General features: G+C 37.2%; 1 protein-coding gene across 1 annotated transcript; it reads right to left on the reverse strand.

Moving 5' to 3' along the window:
* Positions 1-1471: 1471 nt before the first annotated feature.
* WDR12 (WD repeat domain 12) lies at positions 1472-25036 on the reverse strand. The gene is made up of 13 exons (NM_001075907.1): positions 24604-25036; positions 20646-20740; positions 18049-18143; positions 17094-17200; positions 16079-16194; positions 15367-15521; positions 14042-14087; positions 11739-11824; positions 4099-4239; positions 3771-3876; positions 3467-3599; positions 2666-2738; positions 1472-1874 (listed from the first exon to the last, which is right to left on the reverse strand). The coding sequence occupies exons 1-13, from the start codon at positions 24642-24644 to the stop codon at positions 1797-1799; spliced, it is 1272 nt and encodes a 423-aa protein (NP_001069375.1). The 5' UTR covers positions 24645-25036; the 3' UTR covers positions 1472-1796.
* Positions 25037-25402: the final 366 nt, after the last annotated feature.

Consider the following 25402-nt stretch of genomic DNA (forward strand, 5'->3'; position numbering starts at 1 on the left):
TTGGAGAGTAAGATCTAACCACTTGAGTTACATAAGAGGTTTGGTAAAGATCAATCAGTCTTTCTCTAAGAGACTTGGCCACTGATACTACATCCACCGCAAAGGAGAATACCTAAACCATGAATGTATCCTGCACTGGCACCATCATTAAGAATAGGCTTGGAAACAGGACTTGTTGCCACTTCCTTCTTTGTCCTTCATCTAGTAAATAGGCCTCTTTGTGTCTGTGTTAGTTGCTCACTCAGTGTCCCACTCTTGGCGACCCCATGGAGTCCATCAGGCTTAACTGTCCATGGGATTCTCCAGGCAAACATACTGGAGTGGGTTGCCATTCCCTCCTCCAGGGGATCTTCCCAACCCAGGCATCGAAGCCAGGCTTCCTGCATTGCAGATAGATTCTTTACTGTCTGAGCCACCAGGGAAGCCCTTTACCTTTACTTTAACCACCTAGGTTATGCATACTACGTGTGAGCAGAACAGATGGGGTGAATTAAGAAAAATATTTTCTGTAACTCTGTTCTTAAGGTTCATTCAGAACCATCCAGAACACGAATATAAATTCATCGTTGTCCTTTGAAACACAGGGTCAAGAGGGAGTGCAGGTCCCTAAGGAGTGTGGAACAAAACCACTTTAACAGTACTGGACTGCCTCTGAACTTGTAGAGGACTAATCATTCACATGGTTTAATCCACTGTCAGTCTGGCTCTCAGTTGCAGCCAGGTTACTCTGGTTGTTTCCTAGACCTCTGTAATAGGAAACCTCATATGAGAGACATAGCATTAGAGTCTAATGATGAGACCAAACTGATTTCCTGTTTATTAGAGGCAGAGGTGCTCTGCTTGAGAAATACCAATCCATTAAAGTCACATTTTAAGACATTTAAATATCTGGCATATAATAAATGGATTTAGATAAGTGCTAATGATACAAAAATTTTAGACTGTTTTTAACCTAAAGCTTACTGAAAGGTTTTGTCTGAAGAACTCTTATCTATACACAAATATAAGTATGGGAGAGAGATTCCTGGTTACCATGGAATCTGTATGCTATTTCTAAAGGATTCTGACTTGTCTTTATGTATTTTTTAAATCTTTTATTTATTATATTTTTGGCCACGTTATGCAACTTGTGGGATCTTAGTTCTCCAATCAGGGACAGAGCCCTGGCCCCCAGCATTGCAAGCATGGTGTCCTAACCACTGGATCGCTAGGGAACTGCCCTGACTTATCTTTAAAACAAAGTACTTCACTTAAAATATTTCAACAAGTTCTTAATAACTGGCAACATCTACATGTTTTAATGAATACTTACAAAGAACATTATTACAGTTACAGAATCACATTTTTACCAAACACAGATCGTATTTCTGATTTTTTCAGTTAAAATTGATTACTTTTTAGGTGCTTTTTTTTAAATGCTAACTTTAAAAAGTGAAGTTTCTCCCTCAGAAATAAAAATCTGAACAATTACTGAACTTTTAATACATACTTTTATAGGACTTCAAAAGCAAATCGTAATTCAAACCAATACCTTTAGAAAAGAAATTAAAAACTCAGTTTAATTTCAAAGGTTTTCATAAGGTAGAGAATGCAGGATATGTTTTATATTTAATAAACACAACTGTTGTATAATAAATACAAAGTAAAAAGACAGTGATAATTATCATCAAGGGTGAAACAGTATATTAACTTTAATCTAAAACACTGCTTCCTGTATCTGTATTGGTGTTAGCTGAGTATTCTCTATTGATTTTATTTATAGAAGGAATCTCTGTAGGCAAATTTATCTTTCACTTTCACGCCCCCACATGGGAAGTCGTAGGTGAATATCTGTAGGAATACAATTTATTGTCTGCTCCTCCACTCAGAAGTAACTGCATAAAGCAAGAGGGGAAAAAACAAACACAGAAGTAAATACAATTATTTCATATGATAGCTAAACCTAATTAAACTATCAGTAGATATTCTGATTACAGAAAGAATTACAGATGAGCAATTAACTTGCATTGACAGTTAATACTCAGATGGGCCAACTGCATCAAATTTCACTACTAAAGCACACACACACATACACACATATATATACACAGTATATTAAAACTTTAAAAGCGATGATTTTAATTTGGCTGAGGCATAATATGCTATCATACTTTCTATGAAGCATTTGCTAAGGAATGTAATAAAACGAATTTTGAAGGGTAATATAGTTTTACCTATTTAAGAAAATCAAGTTTGTAAAGAACAGCACATTGTTTATAGATAAGTGGGTATTACAGATTTTTCAAATAGCCCTAGGACCTATATTTAGAAAGAGTTCTTAGGCAGTAAAATAACTAAATTGTAATTCTTTAAGTACATTTTATAATATAGCCATATTATGTAATATTTTTCTAAGTAGGAAATACTTTGACACAATTAGTCTGAAGCAGCAAGTTTATGGACTTAAAAATTTTATTAAAAATACTCTTGAGGAAAAAACTGCTTCAAAATATTCAAATTCTTCTACTCCTAATAGTAAAGGATACTTTTTTCTTCTTTAAATGATGAGGTTTTATGAGTATTAACTTAGAATACAGAATTGTAAATATCAGATAACTATGTGAACACAACAAATTTATGCTAATAATGTAGTTTCCTCTCTATCAGATAACTGATAAATTCTTACCCCTGAGTCTGTCCAGTCTACACTCAGAACTTTGTCTTCATGAGCAGCCAGATCATAGAGAGGAGCCTTACAACTAAAGATGAAAATATTAACGTGTTATATGCATTTCATAGTATTAAACAAATATATGTGCATAATCACTTATACTCTTCTGAAAATTTCAGTTTGCCATCCTTGTCCCAATAACCACTTAATCTTAAAATTCTGAGTATATTCTTGACTATCTCCTCCTGTATCATTAACAGATTATGGGTTTGGTTACTGCTTCTCCATTCTACTTGTAGAAATATGTAAATAAATTATATATACATTCTCTTGGAGGCCCTTTGCATATATTATTATTATAGCCCTAACTAAAGAAAGGAATTTTTAAATTTTTATCTTTAAAAAGTATATATTTTTATTTAATTTCCTATTAACATAATTTCCAATTTGATCAGTTTCATTCATTTAGGCCACTTGCCTTCCAATTCTGTGTCATATTTATATTAAGGCTCAGGATTCTTTTTTGCTATTTTATATAACGAGGTGAGAAAGATGGATTTCATAAACTTGTGTATGTTATTTTTTGGCAAAAGATAAACTATCACAAATTCACCCAGAATGCAAAAGGTAACATACTGAGAAAATTCCTTTGATCCTGGCCTTCCTTTTTGATACCAATTATGTATCATTTCAGGGCATATGACCAAGAACATTTTTTTCACCATTCTGCTTTTGGATAGTCATTTCAGTGTTCATTTTCTTTGTATTCAACAGGCAATTGATATACATCTTTTATTAATCATAAACAGGAATTACCTTCTGGTATCCCACAGCTTAACCATGTTATCTAAAGAACCAGAAATGAGCTGCTGTTCATGGGTAGGCGACCACTTTACTGATGTTACCCAACCTGTATGTGAGGTTAGGGACAGCGACACCAAAGAACCATCTGAACAAAACAGATAACGATTATTAAATTTTAGAAAAGAGAAGTAGGCAGAACACCTCCCCCACCCCCCACATCAAATTTGTAGAAAATTATCTTTCATACACAGCTCTAGAGAGAAGAGAAATTGATGTTATTCATCCATGTTTTCCTCTGGAGATTTATATAACTCACCTTTAGTTCTGGGATCCCACAGTCTGATATGCCTATCTGTACTTCCAGATGCTAAACGTTTACAAAGTGGAGAATAGGAGATACAATTAAACACTTTATTTCCTGTCTGGGAAGGGAAAAAAAAAGGAAAGACCATGTAACCAGAGTAGGCTAAAAGTGATCATCTCTGAGAAGTTTACCACTTAAAAGCTCAAAGTTAAAATAAGTAATTTTTTTTTTTAAAAAGCTCTATCAGAGAAGCACTGAATTTAAAGCTCAAAGTTAAAATAAGTAATTTTTTTTTTTTTTAAAAAGCTCAATCAGAGAGCACTGAATTTGTAAGTCTTACCAAAGTTGACTTTAGACTGCCAGACTCAACATCCCATACTTTAATTGTGTGGTCCCAAGACGCACTGCAGATTTCTTCAGCATCTGACCATAGAACTGAGGAAATTGCTTCCTTGTGGCCAGAGAGGGTCACAATGGGAGTCTAGAAATGAAAAGACACCCAAAAGGGAAAGCATTTTCAGTTCAGAGTAATCAGAACAATCATAGTAGTTATTACTTCTGAAACCCATATGGCAGATATTCTGTCAGGTGCTTTAGCCCTCCTGTCCTGCCCTATTTCATCTTTACAGCGACCCTCTAAGAGACACTTCAGTTGAGAAAGATAACTTGCCCAAGGTCATGCTGCTTAAAGATGGCAGATTTGAGTTTGAACCCAAATATTACTCCAAAATTTGTAGTCTTTCCACAAGATTCTGTTACTACCCCATCTGCTCTACTTTTCATTTTCAGGAATATTGACACTAAATTTTCTCAGTTGACAAACATGTCACATGTAGAAGCTAGGAGAAAAAGCCCTGGGAGCAGAAAGATGTAGGTTTGAGTTAACGTGCTGCCATTTTCTACATGACTCTTCCAGGTTAATTAATTTCAGTAAGTTATTCTCACCACCTCATTTCTTCAGCATCCAATCTTTAAATAATGTCCCTGGTTCATTTATTAAAACTCCAAAATCTCTAACATCCCTCTCAAATTAAAATCCTCAAACTAGGTAAGGTATCTGTATTAAAGACAAGGAAAATGTAAAAGAAAGAGGGAAAGAGCTCTGAAATGAGGGATAGTCTATCTACTTTTTAAACTCTTGTTACATTTCACTTCCTTACATGTTAAGGGAATTACACCAGATTAGACATCAGCAAAGTTTTTTGATAAAGGTCCAGAAAGAAAAATTTTTTAGCCTTTCCAGGCCACATACAGTCTCTTTTGCATATTCCTCTTTGTTTTTAAAGCCTATTAAAAATGTAAAAATCCCTCAGCTCTTTATAGCACAAAAATAGGCCAGAGTGAGAGCTCCTACTGGGCTGTTATTTGCCACCTCCTGTACCAAATGATCCCTAACATCTCTTTTCCAGTTCTAAAATTTTCCTGGAAGTAGTAAAGGAACCTGATAGAGAAGTGAGGAACAGAGCAGCCTCTGTTGTGATCCAAAACAAAAGGTAACAGAGATAATCAGAGGTTCCAGGATAGGAAATGACATGTAAAATAATGGGTAGACTTAAATGAATAAGCAATTACATTCCTAGGTATGGAATTGGAATTGAAAAATGAAGACTTTTCAAGAAAAATGAAAACTTAGGTTCATACAAAAAACTGCCCACAAGTGTTTCTAGCAGTTTTATTCATAACTGTCAAACCAGAAACAACCCAAATATCCTTCAACTGGTGAATGATTAAACCAACTGTTGTACAATATATCCACACAATAGAATGCTACTCAGAATTTAAAAGGAATAAACCATGATATGGGGGCTTCCCCGGTGGCTCAGACAGTAAAGAATCTGCCTGCAGTGTGGGAGACTTGGGTTTGATCCCTCAGCTGGGAAGATCTCCTGGAGGACAGCATGGCAACCTGCTCCAGTATTCTTGCCTAGAGAATCCCTATGGACAGAGTAGCCTGGCGGGCTACAGTCCATGGGGTTGCAAAGAGTTGGACACTACTGAGCGACGAGGCACAGCACAAACCATGATATACCCAATAACTTGGATGAATCTTTGTTTTTTCCCTCAAATATATTATGTGGGAAAAAAAAAAACCTTGATGCCAAAGGCTACTGTGTGATCCTACTTATATGATATTCTAGAAAAATTCTAGGAATGAAGATTAGATAGTAGTTGTTAAGAGTATATAAATAGAAAAGGTTGACTACAAATGGGCAACGTGAGTTTTAGGGGATGGCAAACTGTTCCATATTTTGAATATGTATTAGTTACATACTATATGTATTTACCAAAACTCAAAAGCTATACACCAAAAAGAGTGAATTTTCTTGTTTTTGTTGTTTAGTTGCTAAGTTGTATCTGACTCTGTGAACTCACGGACTATAGCCTGCCAGGCTCCTCCATCTATGGGATTTCTCAGGCAAGAATACTGAAATGGATTGCCATTTTCTTCACCAGGGGATCTTCCTGACCCAGGGACTGAACTTGTGTCTCCTGCATTGGCAGGCAGATTCTTCACCGCTGAGCCACCAAGGATGTACATTTTTTAAAAAAGAGGTAGGGAAAAAAAAAAAAAGGTAGAAAAGTCAACTTTGGCACTGTTAACTGCAAACAAACTTTAGTAGAATGAAAATGAAAGTGACTCAGTTGTGTCCAACCCTGCAACCCTGTGGCCTATACAGTCCATGGAATTCTCCAGGCCAGAATACTGGAGTAGGTAGCCTTTCCCTTCTCCAAGGGATCTTCCCAACCCAGGGACTGAGCCCAGGTCTATTATTATTATTCTACTATTTAGTAGAATAATACTGGAGAAAAGCCATTTTGAGAGAAAATGTGGAAAAAACCTTATCGTATGTTAATGTATTAATATGAAACAAATGGCCATTAAATGAACTCATTGAGAGTGTTATTTGTGTTAAGAGAAGTCAAATACTAGAAAGAAATCTAGAGAGAAGATAACTGTTTTTGAAATTTGTTTTACTTTAGTCTTCATAACCCAACTTTTCCTATTATTTCTGATTTTCACTTCAAATAGCTCTTCTACCTTTTCTCTGCATTCACAATTTGGCTAACTGTTACAAGAGTCCTAGCTTTTTGGTCTGTCTTAGCTTCTGACATGCGTTCTTCACTAAGCTTAATCATTTCCAGCTTTTGATTTAAAATGTGAGACATGAGACACTGCCTTTCCCTTCAACACCTAGAGTCCACTATGGGGTTTTTAACTGGCCTGATTTCAATATTGTTGAATCTCAGGAATAGGGAGGCCCAAGGAGGGAGACAAATGGGGCAGCGGCTTGTCAGTGGAGCAGTCAGGACATACACATTTACTGATTAAGTTCACTGTCTTACAGAGGCATGGTTCATGGCAGCCCAAAGCCATTACAATGGTAACGTCAAAGACCACTGATCAGGACTTCCCTGGTGATGCAGTGCATAGCAATTTGCCTGCCAATGCAGAAGACATGGGTTTGATCCCTAATCCGGGAAGATTCCACATGCTGCAGAGCAGCTAAGCCCGTGCGCCACAACTACTGAGCCTGCGTGCTGCAACTACTGAAGCCTGTTCACCTACAGCCTGTACTCCACAACAGGAGAAGACCCTGCAGACACAATAAAGAGTAGCCCTCTGCTCGTCGCAACTAGAGAAAGCCTGATCAGCAACAAAGACCCAGGGTAATCATAAATAAATAAATAAAATTCTATAATAAAGATCACAGATCACAATAATAATAATAATTTAAAAGTCTGAGGATTTCTCATGTGGTCCAGTGGTTAAGGAGAGTGGAGGACAGGAAAGCCTGGCATGCTGCAGTCCATGAGGTCGCAAAGAGTCAGGTATGACTGAGTGACTGAACAACCAGTGGTTAAGATGCTGCGCTTCCAATGCAGGGGTTGCAGATTGGATCCCTGGTCGGGGAGCTAGGGTCTCACATGCTGTTTGGTGCAGCCAAAAAATAAATACATTAATTTTTTAAAAAATGTCTGAGATATTGTGAGATTTATTGATATCAAAGTGTGACACAGACACGAAGTGAATGAATGCTGTTGGAAATATACCAACAAACCTGCTTGATACATAATTGCCACAAAGCTTTAATTTATAAAAAACATATTATCTGCAAAGTGCAATAAAAATGAGGTATGCCCATATACATGAAGTATAAAACTGCTACTGCTAAGTCACTTCAGTCGTGTCCGACTCTGTGCGACCCCATAGACGGCAGCCCACCAGGCTCCCGCATCCCTGGGATTCTCCAGGCAAAAACACGGAGTGGGTTGCCATTTCCTTCTCCAGGGCATGAAAGTGAAAAGTGAAAGTGAAGTCGCTCAGTCGTGTCCGACTCTTAGCGACCCCATGGACTGCAGCCCACCAGGCTCCTCCATCCATGGGATTTTCCAGGCAAGAGTACTGGAGTGGGATGCCATTGCCTTCTCCCAGTATAAAACTCTAAGTGATGTAAGTCAGAAGAATGATCACTTTCAGGAGGCTACTGATTTCAAGGGAGCCTAGAGAGAGTCTTCTAGGAGGTGTTGGTAATTCTTGATGTTTTGCTTTGGATAGTGATTACTTGCGTATACACAACTAAAAATTCATTGAGCTGCATACTTCACTATATGTATGCCAACTTTTAATTAATATAAAGATTTTTAAGAAGCTACCTTATGAGTAAAGAATTTTGATAATTCAAGAAGTCTTTTTCTACTCAAGATATATTCTTTAAAGGTTGATTAGGTATATGCATCAATAAATTGGCACTGGCACATTATCCAATTGATAAGGCATTTATAGTTTTAATTTGTCCTATGAGAAAAATGATAAGGAAGCTGAGTTGCGAATCATTCCACTTGCAATTCAGCAGTCTGTGTTTAAATGTATACATTGTAAATCACTACTTCCAATTGAAAACAGTAAGTGCTACTACTTATTGCAGTTTACCTGAGTTTGATGAATCATTTGTGATCATACTTTATTCCTCATTTTCAACAGCTTTATAAGCTATCTTTTTATTGGTGACTATAAGAATTAAGGTGCAAATGTGTACCTAATTCACTGCATATCAATTAAAGCTGTGAGATAATGAAAGAAAAAAATTTGATTTCCTACATCTGACTCAGTATTGTTCCTCTCATTAAGTATATTAATTCAGGTCAGATCATAATAAATATCCTTCTAAAGGAACAGAGCAAATATGAATGAACTTTCTGAGTGTAATTTAATTGGCTATACTAGTGAAATGATAGAATAAAAACTTCAGAACTCTTGATTTCTAGTGATTTAGGAGATGTACTAGAATTACATCTTCGATGTATGAAACGTTAATATTATTACTACTTTTTAAATTGAAGTATAGTTGATTTATAATGTTTGTTAGTTTCTGGTATATAACAAAGTGATTCAGTTACATATTCTTTTTCGGATTCTTTTCCATTATAGTTTATTACAAGATATTGAATATAGTTTCCTGTCCTATACAGTTAAGACCTTGTTGTTATATATAGTAGTCGGTATCGGCTAATCCTAAACTCCTAACGTGTCCCCCCCAGCCATCACCTTTTCCCTTTTGGTAACCATAATTTTGTTTTTTATGTCTGTGAAACATTATCATTAAACAGTTAGGTAATGAGATACTTAACTTTGTGCAAGCTCTAACAATTAAAAGATCTTACTTTAAAATTCACCATGAGATCAAATAAAATAGCTAAATAACCTACCAATCTGTAAGCCTAGCTTATTGTTGTTGTTTAGTTGCCAAGTGGTGTCCAACTCTTTACACCCCATGGACTACAGCACGGCAGGTATCCCTGTCCCTCACCATCTCCCGGAGCTTGCCCAAGTTCATGTCCATTGAATCGGTAATGCCATCCAGCTATCTCATTCTCTGTTGCCATCTTCTCCTTCTGCCTTCAATCTTTCCTAGCATCAGGGTTTTTTCCAATGAGTTGGCTGTTTGCATCAGGTGGCCAAAGTATTGGAAATTCGGCTTCAGCACCAGTCCTTCCAATGAGTATTCAGGGTTGATTTAAGATTGACTGGTTTGATCTCCTTGCTGTCCACAGGACTCTCAAGAGTCTTCTCTAGCACCACAGTTCGAAAGCATCAATTCTTCAACCTTCCTAATGGTTCAGCTCTCATGTTAGTATATGACTACTGGAAAGACCATAGCCTTATACAGACCCTTATCGGCAACGTGATATCTTTGCTTTTTAACACACTGTCTACGTTTGTCATAGCTTTCCTGCCAAGAAGCAACCATCTTCTAATTTCACGGCTACAGGCACCATCTGCAGTGAGCTCAAGAAGAGAAAATCTGTCACTGCTTCCACATTTTCCCCTTCTGTTTGCCATGAACTGATGGGACTGGATGCCATGATCTCAGTTTTTTAATACTGAGTTTTAAGCTGGCTTTTTTAGTCTCTTCCTTTACCCTCATCAAGAGGCTCTTTAGTTCCTCTTTGCTTTCTGCCATTAGAATCGTATCATCCGCATATCTGAGGTTGTTGATATTTCTCTCAGTAATCTTGATTCCAGCTTAAAACTCATCCAGCCTGGCATTTTGCACGATGTGCTCTGCATGTAAGTTAAATAAACAGGGTAACAATAAACAGTTTTGTTGTACTCCTTTCTCAATCCTGAACCAGTCATTTGTTCCATACAAGAATCTGTTACTTCTTGACCCACATACAGGTTTCTCAGGAGACAGGTAAGATGGTCTGTTCCCATCTCTTTAAGAATTTCCCACAGTTTATTGTGATCCACAGTCAGAGGCTTTAGTGTAGTTTATGAAACAGAGGTAGATATTTTTCTGGAATTCCCTTGCTTTCTCAATGATCCAGCAAATGTTGGCAATTTGATCTCTGAGGTTCCTCTGCCTTTTCTAAACCCAGCTTGAACATCTGGAAACTCTCCGTTCACGTACTGCTGAAGCCTAGCTTGAAGGATTTTGAGTATAATCTTACTAGTAGCATGGGAGATGAGTGCAATTTTACAATAGTTTGAACATTCTTTAGTATTGCCTTTCTTGGGAATTGGGAGGAGGATTGACCTATTCCAGTCCTGTGGCCATTGCTGGGTTTTCCAAATTTCCTGACATACTGAGTGCAGCACTTTTATAGCATCATCTTTTAGGATTTTAAATAGCTCTGCTGGAATTCCATCACTTGCACTAGCTTTATTGGCAGTAGTGCTTCCTAAGGCCCACTTGACTTCACACTCTAGAGTAGCTGGCTCTAGGTGAGTGACCACACCATCGTGGTTATCAGGGTTATTAAGATCTTTTTTGTACAGTTCTTCTGTGTGTTCTTGTCATCTCTTCTTGATCCCTTATGCTTCTGTTAGGTCTTTACCATGCCCATCTTCGGATGAAATGTTACTTTGATATTTCCAGTTTTCTTGAAGGTATCTCTAATTGTTCCCCTTCTGTTGTTTTCCTCTATTTCTTTGCATTGTTCATTGAAAAAGGCCTTCTTGCCTCTGCTGTTCTCTGGAACTCTGCATTTAGTTGGGTGTAACTTTCCCTTTCTCCCTTGCTTTTTTGCTTCTCTTCTTTCCTCTGTTATACACAACCACTTTGCCTTCTTACATTTTTCTTTGGGATGGTTTTGTTTGCTGCCTTCTGTACAATATTACGAACTTCTGTCCACAGTTCTTCAGGCACTCTGTTTATGAGATCTGATCCCCTGAATAAAGCGATGAGGTATGCTGTGCAGGGCCACCCAAGACAGATAGGTCATACTGGAGAGTTGTGACAAAATGTGATCCACTTAAGGAGGGAATGGCAAACCACTCCTGTATACTTGCCGTGAGAATCCCATGAACAGTATAAAAAGCCTAGCTTAATGCCATTATATTCAGTGACTCAAAATGCAGCAGTTTCATAATAAAAATTTAGTAATCTACCGAAAGAAAGTCTAATTATGGTTGAAGTACCAAGACAAAAGGAAACTAAATACAGTAAAGTACCGTCAGTTCTCACAAATACTTACCCGTGTTAGTCCCAACTGCTCTGTTTTCTGTTTCTTTCTTGGTCGATTTGTGGATTCCTCCATTTCATCTTCTTCATCTGTAGGAACTATATCATAGAGAAGTAGATATGATAAGTTTAAAATTTAAAGTAAATATTAATTACAAACAATATCAAAGGATTGTTATATTTCTGGGCATATACTTCATGTTATCTCAACTGGTTAGGAATGAATATTTTTCTTTATTTTGGTTAATGGAAAATCCTATCTAAAAAAATACATGGGTTACCAATCTTCCAAAAGGAGAAAGCAAAAAATAAAGTACACTAAAATCCTAAAATCTAACCAGTTTGGTATCTTATAAAGATTATCATTATGGACCTTCATCAGTTTACCAGATCTATGAAAAGTTGCTTACCACTTTAGTTGTAGGAGAGTTTTGACAAAAAGTGTATTTATATTATAAAGGGAATCATATGGTAAATAAACACGTTAAAAGGACATACATTCCAGCCATCTTTATTTTTCTTGACTGTTTCACTTTTATTTTTACTGCATTAAAAAAAATTAATTTTATTTATTTATTTTTGGCTATGCTGGGTCTTCATTGCTGCATGGGCTTCTCTCCAGTTGCAGCAAGCAGAGGCTACTCTCTGGTTGCAGTGCGCTGGCTCTAGGGTGTGCGGGCTTCATGAGTTGCAGCTCCTGGGGGCTCCAGAGCACAGGCTCAATAGTGTGATGCATGGGCTTAGTTGCTCTGCAGCATGGGGAATCTTCCCAGATCAGGGATCGAACCCATGTATCTCCTGCACTGGCAGGTGGATTCTTTACCACTGAGCCACCTGGGAAGACCTATTTCACTTTTCTATCAATAAATTAAAAGTGTTTCATAGATAGTTTAAAAAAAAAAAAAAAAAACTTTGTTATCCACCATTTAGCTAGGTAGCAAACCCAGATAAACAAACCATAGAGTTTAATGTTTTGTAACTGTTTATAAATGTCATGTGCTTTTCCCAGAATGACTATAAGCATCTTAAGGGTAACAAGTATTCACATATATGTCATCTACCCAGCACTATCAAAAAGTATTTCACAAGAGGAAAAATTCCTCCATAAATGTTCTGCCTCAAAACTGCTTGTTTTAATGAATTTTGGGGAAAAAAAAAACTAAAATGGGTTTATATTTCCTGCCATCTTACACATAATTATTTAAAACTGTTTAGGCTTTTCTTGATTATCTTCCACTCCCTGCCTCTACTTTGTGAACTGAATTTAGGGTGGTGATGGCACTTTAGCCTCCAAGTTGTGTCTGACTCTTGCAACACCATGGACTGTAGCCCGCCAGGCTCCTCTGTCCATGGGACTCTCTGGGCAAGGATACTAGAGTGGGTTGCCATTTCCTTCTCCAGGGAATCTTCCTGACCCAGGAATTGAACCTGGGTTTCCTTCATTGCAGGAAGATTCTTTACCAACTGAGCTATGAGGGAAGTTGTACAGTAGTAATAGAGCAATTTCCTCAAAAGTTAGCAGAGGTATTCTGTTAACCTGTGCAATAAATAGTTCTGTACTGTTATTCTTTAAAACATACATGGGTTTTCCCCTTCTTTTCTTCTAGAAGTGTCTTCTTACTATTATCAAAGAACCTTCCTCTATGAGTCCCCCTTTCTCCTCTAATTGTTCCTTCTAATCTATTTTTTCAAAGTAAGAAAGTTCAGTAAAATTGTATTAAAAAAATCATTTAAACTAAGCCACCTTAACTAAGAAATTTCTCTAATACTAAAGTATCAATATGACTCAGAAGGTTAGTTATTTCCAGGTTTCTGAATAAGGGGACTCTGAGAACTAAGGCAGTTAAGTCCCACTGCACCAGACGTGTTCCTGATACTTGCAGGGATTCAGTGACACTGCCCAATAAATAAGGGAGTGGTGGGGCAGAAAGACAGAAATCACTAATTTTTCTCTCTACTATAGTACTTTGTTTTGGGCTTCCCAGGTGGCAATAGTGGTAAAGAACCCACCTGCCAATGCAGGAGATGTAAGAGACCTGGGTTTGATCCCTGAGTCAGGAAGATACCCTGTAGGAGGGCATGACAACCCACTCCAGTATTCTTGCCTGGAAAATCCCATTTGGATTCTGGCGGGCTACAGTCCATGGAGTGCAGAGTCGGACACAACTGAAGCGACTTAGCATGCATACAGTACTTTGTGACCCAAAAGCCATGGTCCAATTTTTATGGCAAATTATGGGCTAAAAAAGTTTTTTTTTACATGACAATTCTTAAAAAGCCACTAATAAGTGAAAGTAGAAGAAATATTTCATTTACCTGTAGACCATATCTTTAGCATCTTATCCCAGGAGCCACTGCAAAACTAAAAAAAATATATATGTGAAGGGAAAAACAGGATGAAATATAATCCATCATATTATTTGCCTTTTTCCCCCCCTGCTATTTAATTTGAAACATTTACTTTGCCATGAAATCCTTCCTACTATGGCATCATCTTTCTGCTTGTCTTCCTAGTCTCTGGGAAGTTGTATCCTCCATCTCATGGCAGTTTAAAGAACTACCATTCTTACAGGGCCTGTACCCTGGTCACGGTTGCTTACATCAGGGTGGGCAACTGACTGACACTGTGCTAATAAGTCTTTTCCTCCTTCAGAGCCTTTTTTGGGAAAACTTGTGTTCTAGACAATTGAAGTTATTTGTTTCCCAGAGACAGACAGTACAGGGTGTAAAACTTGGGAATACTGAAGGCTAGGTTTTATTGCCATGTAGGGAAACCAGTTTGAGTTGAGAAAATGAAGTCAATATGGGGAGACAAGAGAAGGAGGAGATGTGCCATATGCAAGCTTCTACTCCCCTGGTTCGAAAACGATCATTGCCCTGCTCATGATGTGATTCATCACTCCTTCCTTGGATCTTTTAAGCTAAAAAATTTCAGGATGAGTTTCTGTCTCTTATAGCCAAGAGACAGGGAACAGTTAATTCCTTAAAGTTTGACTCAACAACATGTAAACCTTCATTATGGCTCAGAATGAATACACATCAATCTTTGAATGCAGAAATGTCCTCTATTGTGCTAACTGGCAAAGAACTATTGAAGAAACAGTCTTAAATCTAGAATACTTAATTGTGGTCTGGAGAATTTCCAGATGAAGAGTTTATAACCCGTCTTAAATAAAAACTGTGTTGCCCTCATGGTTTGTTTTAACTTTTACCATTCTGTCATGATACAGAGTAGATTGGCAATAATTGTAAAACAACCTCGATTAACACCAACTTTAGCGTATGCCAAGTCTTAGGTGATCCGCTAGACATTTTCATCTGATGACAGCACTATCAGTAGTTGAAGGACTGAAAACGGCAATCACTGTGATTTAAGACGGTTACACAAAGAAATTACTTGTTTACCTGAGTTCTTAAAATTTCTGCAGTTTATGTAAAATTCCAAATCAAAGATACCTAGAGTGAGGGAATGACTCTTGATATGTCTTATTATATGAGTATTTACTTCTGGTTTGAAATCATATTCTTCAGCTGTTATAAAAGTAGGCCAATCACAGTGACTTTATGTAGAAAAGAACTTACTCGCACAAGAATCTCAAATTCTAACTGCACACAGTACTACTAACACAGTAACTACTTACTTTGGTTCCTGTGCTGTCCACAGCGATGGAGTCCACACTGCCAGCATGGCCCCTGCAGCAGTGCAGAGCTTTCACCTTGTTCCTTTCTACATTCCACTCCCATAAGAGAATAGTCTGATCCATAGAGGCACTCAGTAGCAGGCAAGACAAACTGTCTTAAGAAAGGAGAACACAAGAAACAAATTAGTACAAAAATTTTACAGTGTTCTGAAACTAAAGAAATAAGTTTTTTGTGGTTGTTGAGAAAGATGTTAAAAAGGCAAAAGACCTCATGTAGCCACCTTTGAAAAAAAGCTAGCTTATGGTAAAAGGGGAAGATTCTACTATAGGGACTTCCTTGCTGGTCCAGTGTGTTAAAACCCTGCAGCTCCACTGCAGGGGGTGCAGGTTTGATCCCTGGTCAGGGAACTAAGATCCTGCATGCCATGTGGTGCAGGCAAAAAAAAAAAAAAAACCTATAAAAAAGATGCGCATTTAACACACTATTAACTTGACAATGTATATTACAAGACATAATTTTAGGATTCACTCCTACTGACTCATGGATTTTTAAAAAATATGTCTTTTCTTCAACACTGGGTATTTTAGAGTCCCCATAATAACTAAGGCATGAGACATTTCCTATCTTGTCCCAATTCTGCCCAAGCATTGAAAATGGCTTGTTTCCAATCCCTATCTAGGATTCCTTTCAGTTTAAGCAAAGAGTCCTAACCTTTTTTCACCCAGGCCACATCTTTTACAACATCTGTATGTCCCACAATTGTCATTATTGATTTCCCTTCCAAGGACCAGATCCGAGAAGTCTTATCATAAGAACCAGTCAAGATCCTATGAAGAGAAAAAAAAAAAGTCCTATGAAATACAAAAAGCACCTTTTTCAAACCCTGAAATCAATTTTATTTCTAGAGCAATGATAAAGCAAACCTTGAAGATTATATTTTCTAACCTTTAATATAAAGATTAAGACTTCAAAATACACTAGAATAAATCAGAAGATGTTACATTTGGCTTTTACTCACCTCCTAAAAATAAAAATATAATCAACAAGCCATAAATATCATTTTTACTATTGTTGTTAAATACTACCGCTCCCAGGGAAGCTAAGCAAATTGTTTGAAAAGCCTAATAGTCCTTTGTGTTTAACCAGTGAAAACCATTAAATAGAAAACCAGTAGAACCATTTAAAATAAAAAGTAAAATCAATAAAAACATTACTATGTAATAACTCTGGGGAGACATTCATTGAATGCAGACTCCTACTACAATCCATTCTTGATGTGTTTTTCTACAAGTAAGGCCAGTAGGGTTTTGCTCTAAACCATTCACACCTTCTGATTCCAATCTGCTCTTTTCAGCCCTAAAATAGCATGACCTGCATCTTCAGGGTAGTAAGTTAGGAGATCTGTGGCTAGAAAAGGTTTTTTTCCCCTCTATGAAACAAGTTATAGTCTTAGTCTTAAAAGCAACATAATCAAATAAATGCCTTAAGAGAAACAACCTATTTGGAAGATAAATGTCATTATGACATCTTGAGACAGGAAAGAAAACCTATTAATAGGTATGTTTCTTCTTGACTATACTAAATTTAAAGGTCTTTGGCATGGTGACGAGATGTGTGTGTGTGTGTGTGTGTATACATATATGTAAATTACTTTCACAAAGAACAGGCAATCAGAGAAAAATATTCACATATTACATTTAAAACAAGAACATTCATCTGGCAATACCATTCCTCTGTCCCTTCGATCGCACTGATCCAGTCATCATGGAACATGCACTGTTCTGGCTGAGGGGCAGTGTACTTCTCCACGTACTCTAGTTCCACAACTTCTTCCTAGTTACAGAGAAAAAGCAGAAATCCATCAGGTGGTGCAGTTTTTAAATAGTACATTATGAAAATAAAAGAGCCCCAGTTTATCTCCTTCATATAATTCCTCTTCAAAATAAAAAAATTTTGGAGCCATATAGAAAGTGAAAAACTTTATTTGACCTAACAGTATGCTAACAGTAATATTAAGAAATATTAATGATCTTGGAAACTTATGCTTAAAGTGGAAAAAAAGAATATAAGAAACTATAAAATCATAAAAACATACAATTTAATGGATACAGAACTTCTCTTTAAGATGATGAAAAAATTCTAGGAATGGACAATGGTGATGGTTGCATAGCACTGGGAATGTACTTAATTGTACACTTAAAAATGGTTAAAAGAGAAATTTTATGTATATGTTACTACAGTTTCAAAAATTGCCCCCTTAATTATAAAAGCAATTATAAATTATATTTTAAATTATAAAAGCAATAATAAGGTAAGTTTGACAATTAGAGGAAGAGAGCAATCACTAAAAACCACATAAACCCCACCCACAAGCTTATATATATGTACAATCGTTTTATACACCTTTACTAGTAGTAAACATATTTGCTTGATGTTTCTTGATAACTTCACAAACATGAAGTTATCTTTCCATATTCATTTATCTGCATTCTTTGAATAATTTTCTTCTCTTAGAAGAAAAGAGGGGATTTAAAAATTGAACATATAGAAACCAAGGTTCAAATTTTTAGGAAAAAATAATCAAAAGGCTCTTGGTTGCTGTAGATTCAGGTTAATGGAGTTTTCCTACATTATCTGGTAATACCTTCAGTAAAATAGAGCAGGTAAACATTTGAACTTACTGATGAGATGTTTTCCAGTTCCATGTGTTTGAACAAGGGCATTCGTAGAAACTGGCCCTTGATGAGGAAATCAAACTCCACATGTTTGTGGAACTCTACAGAAAATATGTAATAAAAGTATCAGTATTAGGACCTGAAGTGGTATTGGCAGACATAAATGAGAGACCCCAAAACAAACAGGTACCTATTATCCCAGTGTGGCCTCCAAGTTTCCCTAGACTGTCCCCATGGCACAACAGGACCACATATTCCAGTATATTACGTGATTTTAAAGAACAGAAATACTTTGTTGGTATTAATATTTTCACTGCGGATAGTGTAACCATTTTGAGTAACGAAAAACTTAGTATTTTATGAAAAATCCCAAAGTACACAAAAGCAGAAATAGCATAATGAATCCTCATTTGCATCTTTTGCCAACTCATGGACAATCACCTATACTCCTCCCCCTCCTCTTCCTGCTGGTTTATTTAAAACCCAAACTCAGAAATGATATAATTTCACCTGTAAATGCTTCACGATGTATCTCTAAAATATAAAGACTTTTAAAAAGTCACAGTATTAAAAATTTTAAATTATTTCTCTTAATATCATAAAGCCAGACAATGTTCTCATTTCCTTGTTTTGTAAGTGTCTTTTTACAGTGAGTTTTTTTAGAATTGGCATCCAAAGTCCTCACATTATATCTGATTAATATCTTTACAGTTCTCCATCCTTCTTTTCCTCTGCCTTTTATTTAGTGAAGAAACTGGGTCTAATACTAACATTCTGGCTTTGGTTGTTTATATCTCCAAGGTATCCCTTAACATGTTCCTCTACCATGTACATACAACCTGTACATTGCTGCTGCTGCTGTTGTTAAGTCGCTTCAGTTGTGTCCAACTCTGTGTGACCCCATAGACGGCAGCCCGCTAGGCTGCCCCGTCCCTGGGATTCTCCAGGCAAGAACACTGGAGTGGGTTGCCATTTCCTTGTCCAACGAGTGAAAGTGAAAAGCGAAAGTGAAGTCGCTCAGTTAGGTCTGACTCTTAGCGACCCCATGCAGCCTACCAGGCTCTTCCGCCCATGGGATTTTCCAGGCAAGAGTACTGGAGTGGGGTGCCATTGCCTTAGGCAGACCTAAATGCCTGATTAGACTTTGGGTTTACTTTTGGCAAAATATTTACACACAGTATTGTATCACATTAGGAAGCACCTGGGGGCTTCCCAGGTGGGGCAAGTAGTAAAGAACCTGCCTACCAACGTAGGAGACATAAGAGACATGGGTTTGATCCCGGGGTTAGGAGGAACCCTTGGAGGAGGGCATGGCAACCCACTCCAGCATTCTTGTCTGGAGAATCCCATGGACAAAGGAGTCTGGCAGTCTAAGTCCACAGGGTCACAAAGAGTTAGACACGACTGAAGTGTCTTTGCACACAGGCATGAAGCACGCTACCTCACTGTGACTCTTTTTACGATATTAAATTATCTCTGAGTTCAGAGGATGTCAGTCTGTTCACATGCATCACAATGTTCTTTGTTAGCCTTTTACCTAATAAATGGCTTTAGTTGCTACTGATGATCAATTCTTAAATCCATCACTTCATTTAGAGTTACGAAATGCTAAAAATTCTTCCTTCTATCTGATTTATTAACTATACTCTTTTTAAAAGAATTCCCTGTCTCTCTGTCTTGTTACTTTTTAAAAATCTGCATCACAGAATTAAGAGAACGAACTTATGCTTACTGGCGGGAAGGGATAGTTAGGGACTTTGGGATGGACATGTACATACTGCTATGTTTAAAATGGATAACCAACAAGGAAATGCTGTACAGCACATGGAACTCTGCTCAGTGTTACCTGGAAGTCTGGATAGGAGGGGAGTTTGTGGGAGAATGGATACATGTATACGTGCAGCTGAGTCTCTTCACGGTTCCCCACAACTATCACAACATTGTTAACTGGCTACACCCTACTACAAAATAAAGTTTTTTTTAAAAAAAATCTGAATCATTTGCATCTTCAACTCAAAAGCAATGACTCAGTTATTTGATTTATACAAAAAGATAAATGAATATTCATCTACAATTTAGAAAACTATGCAAATATTTGCTTGCGTGCTCAGTTGTGTCCAACTTTTACTTGGGTAACAACAACCATGTACTAGTATTGCAAAGTCTCTATTGCGAGAAAATAATTCTTATTCTAGTTCGAAAGAGTTTTTCAGCAAGTAGGATATATGACATATTTGAAATGTAGAAAACTAACTATGCATCAGAATCTCTATATCCATGATGAAAACGATAGGAAATGCTATACCAATATTCTGTATCAAGAACTTTTACCCTAAAAATCTTTATTCCTAAATCTCAACCATCTTCTCTCCATATTGCCTTAAAAGCAGATTAAACTAAATTTTTTCCCTAAAAACTTATTTCAAAGCATTTTTCAAAGTTATCATGTAGGAGGGAAATTATATGTTATAATTTATAAATTTTACCATTATAAAATGCATGCAGTATTATAGAATAATGCCCCCAAAGGGCTATAAATAACAATGTGATGTACTTTAGTTAGTTATTTTGCCCTCTCCTAACTTTTCATGGTATATACCTACCATTTTTGGCCTCCAGCAATTTATTGATGAGGTTACTAAGGTCAGCAATTTCAGAGGCTGCAGGTATGGAGAAGGGAACATCATCTACTGCATATCTACAAAAAGGAAATGATACATCAAATCAAGTCTACAAATATTTTAACAAATGTGCATTTATTCATTCAACAAACATTTACATGGGTATCTAATACATGCCAGACATTTTGCTACATGGGGTTAGCAAAAAATGAATTAACCTGTGGTCTCTGTACTTGAAAAGGGTTTATGTCTGGTAAACAAATACAAGGAAACTGTGTAAGAACAATGTCATAAGTAATACATAAAATGAGAGAACAAGGAAGCAGTAGGGTATTTCAACCAAAGAAAAGGAGGATGAGAGAGCAGACTCTGAAAGGATGTATAAAAAAAAAACACTCTTACACTACACATAGAAAAGTGAGTTTTCCCTGGGTGACATGGGAGAAGACAGAAAGAACGGGTGCAAAAAAGCAGCATACACAAATAAAAAAGCTAAGTTATTAAACTGCCCAACCAACCTATTCCAAAGTGTTATTTTACTCTAGACAGTGACCAAGGATAAGGCTAAAGAGATGTGCATGGAGTGGCTTGGATGCTGTGTGCAGTACTTTTGACTTCTTTCCTTAGGCAATGAGGAACCACTGTCTAAATCAAATAACATCATCAAAATTTTGTTTAGTTAGATCTCTCTTGGGCAGCATTGCAGTGACTAGATTAGAGGCACCAACAGGAGGCAGACCAGAAACTCTTGTACGAGAGAATGGGAGAAAATTCTTGCAAATCATATATCTGACAAGGAACATGCATCTGGAACATATAAAGAACATTTATAACTCAAAAATAAAGACAACCCTATTTTTAAAATGGGCAAAGGATCAAAATAGGTATTTCTCCAGAGAAGACATACAAATGACCAACAGGCACATGAAAAGTTGTTGAGCACTGTTAGTCATCAAGGAAATGCAAATCAAACCACAAGGAGTTATCGCTTCATACCCACCAGGATGTTTACAATAAGAAAGACAGATTTTAAGTGTTGGTGAGTAAATGGAGAAACACTTATTTATTGCTGGCAGGAATGTAAAATGGTACAATTGCTTTGGAAAAATCTGGCAATTCCTCAAAAAGTTAAACATGGAATTATCACTTGACTCAGCAACTCCATTCCTAAGTACATACCCAAGAGAAATAAACACATATGTTCACACAAAAACTTGTGCACAAATGGTTCACATTACCTCTATTCTTAATAGCCCCAAAGGTGGAAACAACATAGAAGTCCATCAACTGAAGAATGAAAACAAAATGTGGTATACCCGTACAATAGAGTATTATTCAGCAGTAAAAAGGAATGAAGCACAACATGGACAAGCCTCGCAAAACACCATACTAAGTGAAAGAAGCCAGTGACAAAGGACCACATGTTATATCATTCCATTTATAGGAAATGTTAGAGACAAAAACTGAATAAGTGACTGCCCTGGGCTGGTGGTATTTGGAAAATTTTGGAAGGGTGGGGGAAAAGGGTAACAGCAAAAGAGTCATGAAAAATGTTCTAAAATTTTCTGTGGTGATGGTTGCACAATTCTACAAAAATACTCAAAATTAGTGAATTGAACACTTCAAATGTGTGACATCTACTATACATGAATTACATCTTAATCGTTGTTACAAAATCCAAAACCAAAAAAGTCTCCATAACGTCTGAATTACGGTTTTATATGTGCAGAATGTAAAAGAGGTTTAGGTAGAACTTACAGGGCTCATCATGTCAAAAAAAGTAAGGACTTATTTAGGTTCTTCAAAAGGTAACAAAACCTAGAAATTCAAAGTTTTGGTTACTGTTTTGGTCAGTAAGATAGGGGTGGTGGGGGAAGAGAAGCATAATTCACATACTTATATATGAACATACATGCATATGTAAATTATATGCATCAGTTCAGTTCAGTTCGGTCGCTGAGTCGTGTCCGACTCTTTGTGACCCCATGGACTGCAGCACACCAGGCCTCCCTATCGATCACTAATTCTGGGAGTTTACTCAAACTCATGTCCATCCCGTCGATGATGTCATCCAACCATCTCATCCTCTGTCGTCCCCTTCTCCTCCTGCCTTCAATCTTTCCCAGCATCAGAGTCTTCAAACTCCAAACGACTGGAGTTTCAGCTTCAGCATCAGTCCTTCCAATGAATATTCAGGACTGATTTCCTTTAGGATGGACTGGTTGGATGTCCTTGCAGTCCAAGGGACTCTCAAGAGTCTTCTCCAACGCCACAGTTCAAAAGCATCAATTCTTTGGTGCTCAGCTTTCTTTATAGTCCAACTCTCACATCCATACACGACTACCATATGGGAAAACCATAGGCTTGACTAGACGGACATTTGTTGGCAAAATAATGTCTCTGCTTTTTAATACGCTGTCTAGGTTGGTCATAACTTTTCTTCCAAGGAGTAAGTGTCTTTTAATTTCATGGCTGCAGTCACTATCTGCAGTGATTTTGGAGCCCAAAAAAATAAAGTCTGCCATTGTTTCCACTGTTTCCCCTTCTATTTGCCATCATGGCAAATCTTAGAAAACTAAGAGCATGGCATCCGGTCCTATCACTTCATGGCAAATTATATGCATATACATGAATAAATCTACTTTCCCTCTTCGTTTTACTGATCAGAACATATTATTATATAATAATAATGGAGAAGAAAGAAGTTTAATTTCTAGATTTTGTTAACTTTTGGGAAAATCTAAATATATAAACAAACACATATACACACGTTTGGCATTTATCCATTTATCACAGCCATTTAAATAGAGTTGCAGTTGCTCTAGTATTTCTTAAAATCTTGTGTGAATCAACAATAATCTCCATAAACCTTTTAATTAGAAAAAATACAGCAGTCATGCTATTGCATCACCATTTTCCTTTAGAACTATTTAGACTCAGTATATATACTCATATACAATTCATATACGCTGTATGCAACAGTACAAGAGGTGTAAGTATGATTTACCAGGTCAATTCATAAAACTAAAAACGAATAAAAAATGTAATCTTAATTGATGTGGGAGTTTTTTTGTTTTTAGCTGACATTAACTTGTTAATACAGCTTATATTTATTATTTATCATCAGTACCAGAAAAACTAGACAAACATTTGTTGACTCAATCAATCCAATTAGCATAACTGCAGTCTCTACCATCAGGAGACTTAAAATATAGTTGAAGAGACTAGGCAAACAAAAAGAAACATTAAAAGTGTAATATATGCCACAAAGCAGAATATAATTAGGTTTCAACGATTGCTATGTATCTGGGGACCATTTGTAAAATTGGTAAAATGTTCATATACATATACGTATACACATATGGATGTGTATATATGTATACACACACATATATAACATGTATACGTATATGTGTAGATATATGTATATAAATACCCAAAATTATAACTGAATTGACTTCACACTTTTAGCAAAAATCAGTTCTACCAACTCCCTATTGGGAGCTCCACCTTCTAGCCTGGTTTGGAAAAACATCATCTATCACCTACTTAAGAAGATGAAGTTCATGTTTTCAGACACCACCACTAGCCGCCAGGCTCTAACGATTTGGTCCGTTGTTCACTGCTCAGTTGCATAATACACTTAAATCAGGAAGCAAACCTGAAACCCTCAGGTCTCTCTACCCTTACAATTCAAATTATGTACAGCCTGAGAAGCTAGGCAGGAACGATGGGTGATTCTTGAGAAGTCCTCGGAGGCACCGCAGAAAACGCGCTGAAGCGACGAATCCAGTCAAAAAGGGAACAGGTAAATTGACGGCAAAGACAACCAGGGATGCACAAGGTCACATGGAAGAGGTCCTACGAACGAATTCCGGGGGCCCGGGGCGGGGGAGGGGAGGGAGTGAGGAAGGGCGAGAAAGGGAGTACGCTCACTTACTTCTTGTTGTCAGTGAAGAAGCGTGTCTGGAGCTGAGCCATGGCGTATCTAGAGAAACGTATGAGTAACAGTCACACAATCTGCACTCTGGTCTTTCAGGACTACAAAAACAAGGATCTCAAAATGAGGCTGCACGTGTCAGAGAAAAGATGCAGTCGATCCCAGGGCTTCCGCTTTCTTTGCCTGGGCCTCAGCCCAAAGGCACCACGAGGCTGCCCTTCCTCAAGATCCAGCCCATAAACATCAACTACCTATTCCTAGAGTAGGAGTCGTCGATTAGTGAGGCATAGTTTTAAAGGCGTCGCGTCTCTTCAATATTTTTTTTTTGTATTTTTAAAAAAATATATATTTAAGCTTGCGATCGATTATGGAGATAGAAAGAGGCCCGTTTCAAACCGACTTCTCTCCGTTTGAAATGTTCGCAGGCTATCCTTAGTCGCGATAATCCAAACACAGCTCCTAGATACTACAACTCCCAGAAAGCAGCGCTCCTCAGATAATGTAGCCACTGGGAATTGTAGTCTTTTTTACCACGCTGCCCTCAGGCTATCTTTTTTGCACTAAACCGTCCCGACTCCAGGCAACGACCTATTATATTTCCTCGGCCTTCAGCTTTAATTTGCTCAAGTCTTTCCGGGTTTAATTTCTAAGCATACTTCCAATCAAAACTCTCAGTCTACCGAGATTTCTCTACTAGCCTCAGGCTTTAGATCCAGGTGAGAGGCGGGGATACGAAAAAAAAAAAAAAAAAAGAACCAATCAGAAAGGAAACACGCGACGGTGGCTGATCAGGATCTTT

Source organism: Bos taurus, chromosome 2, assembly GCF_002263795.3.
Source record: "Bos taurus isolate L1 Dominette 01449 registration number 42190680 breed Hereford chromosome 2, ARS-UCD2.0, whole genome shotgun sequence".
Lineage (NCBI taxonomy): Eukaryota > Metazoa > Chordata > Mammalia > Artiodactyla > Bovidae > Bos > Bos taurus.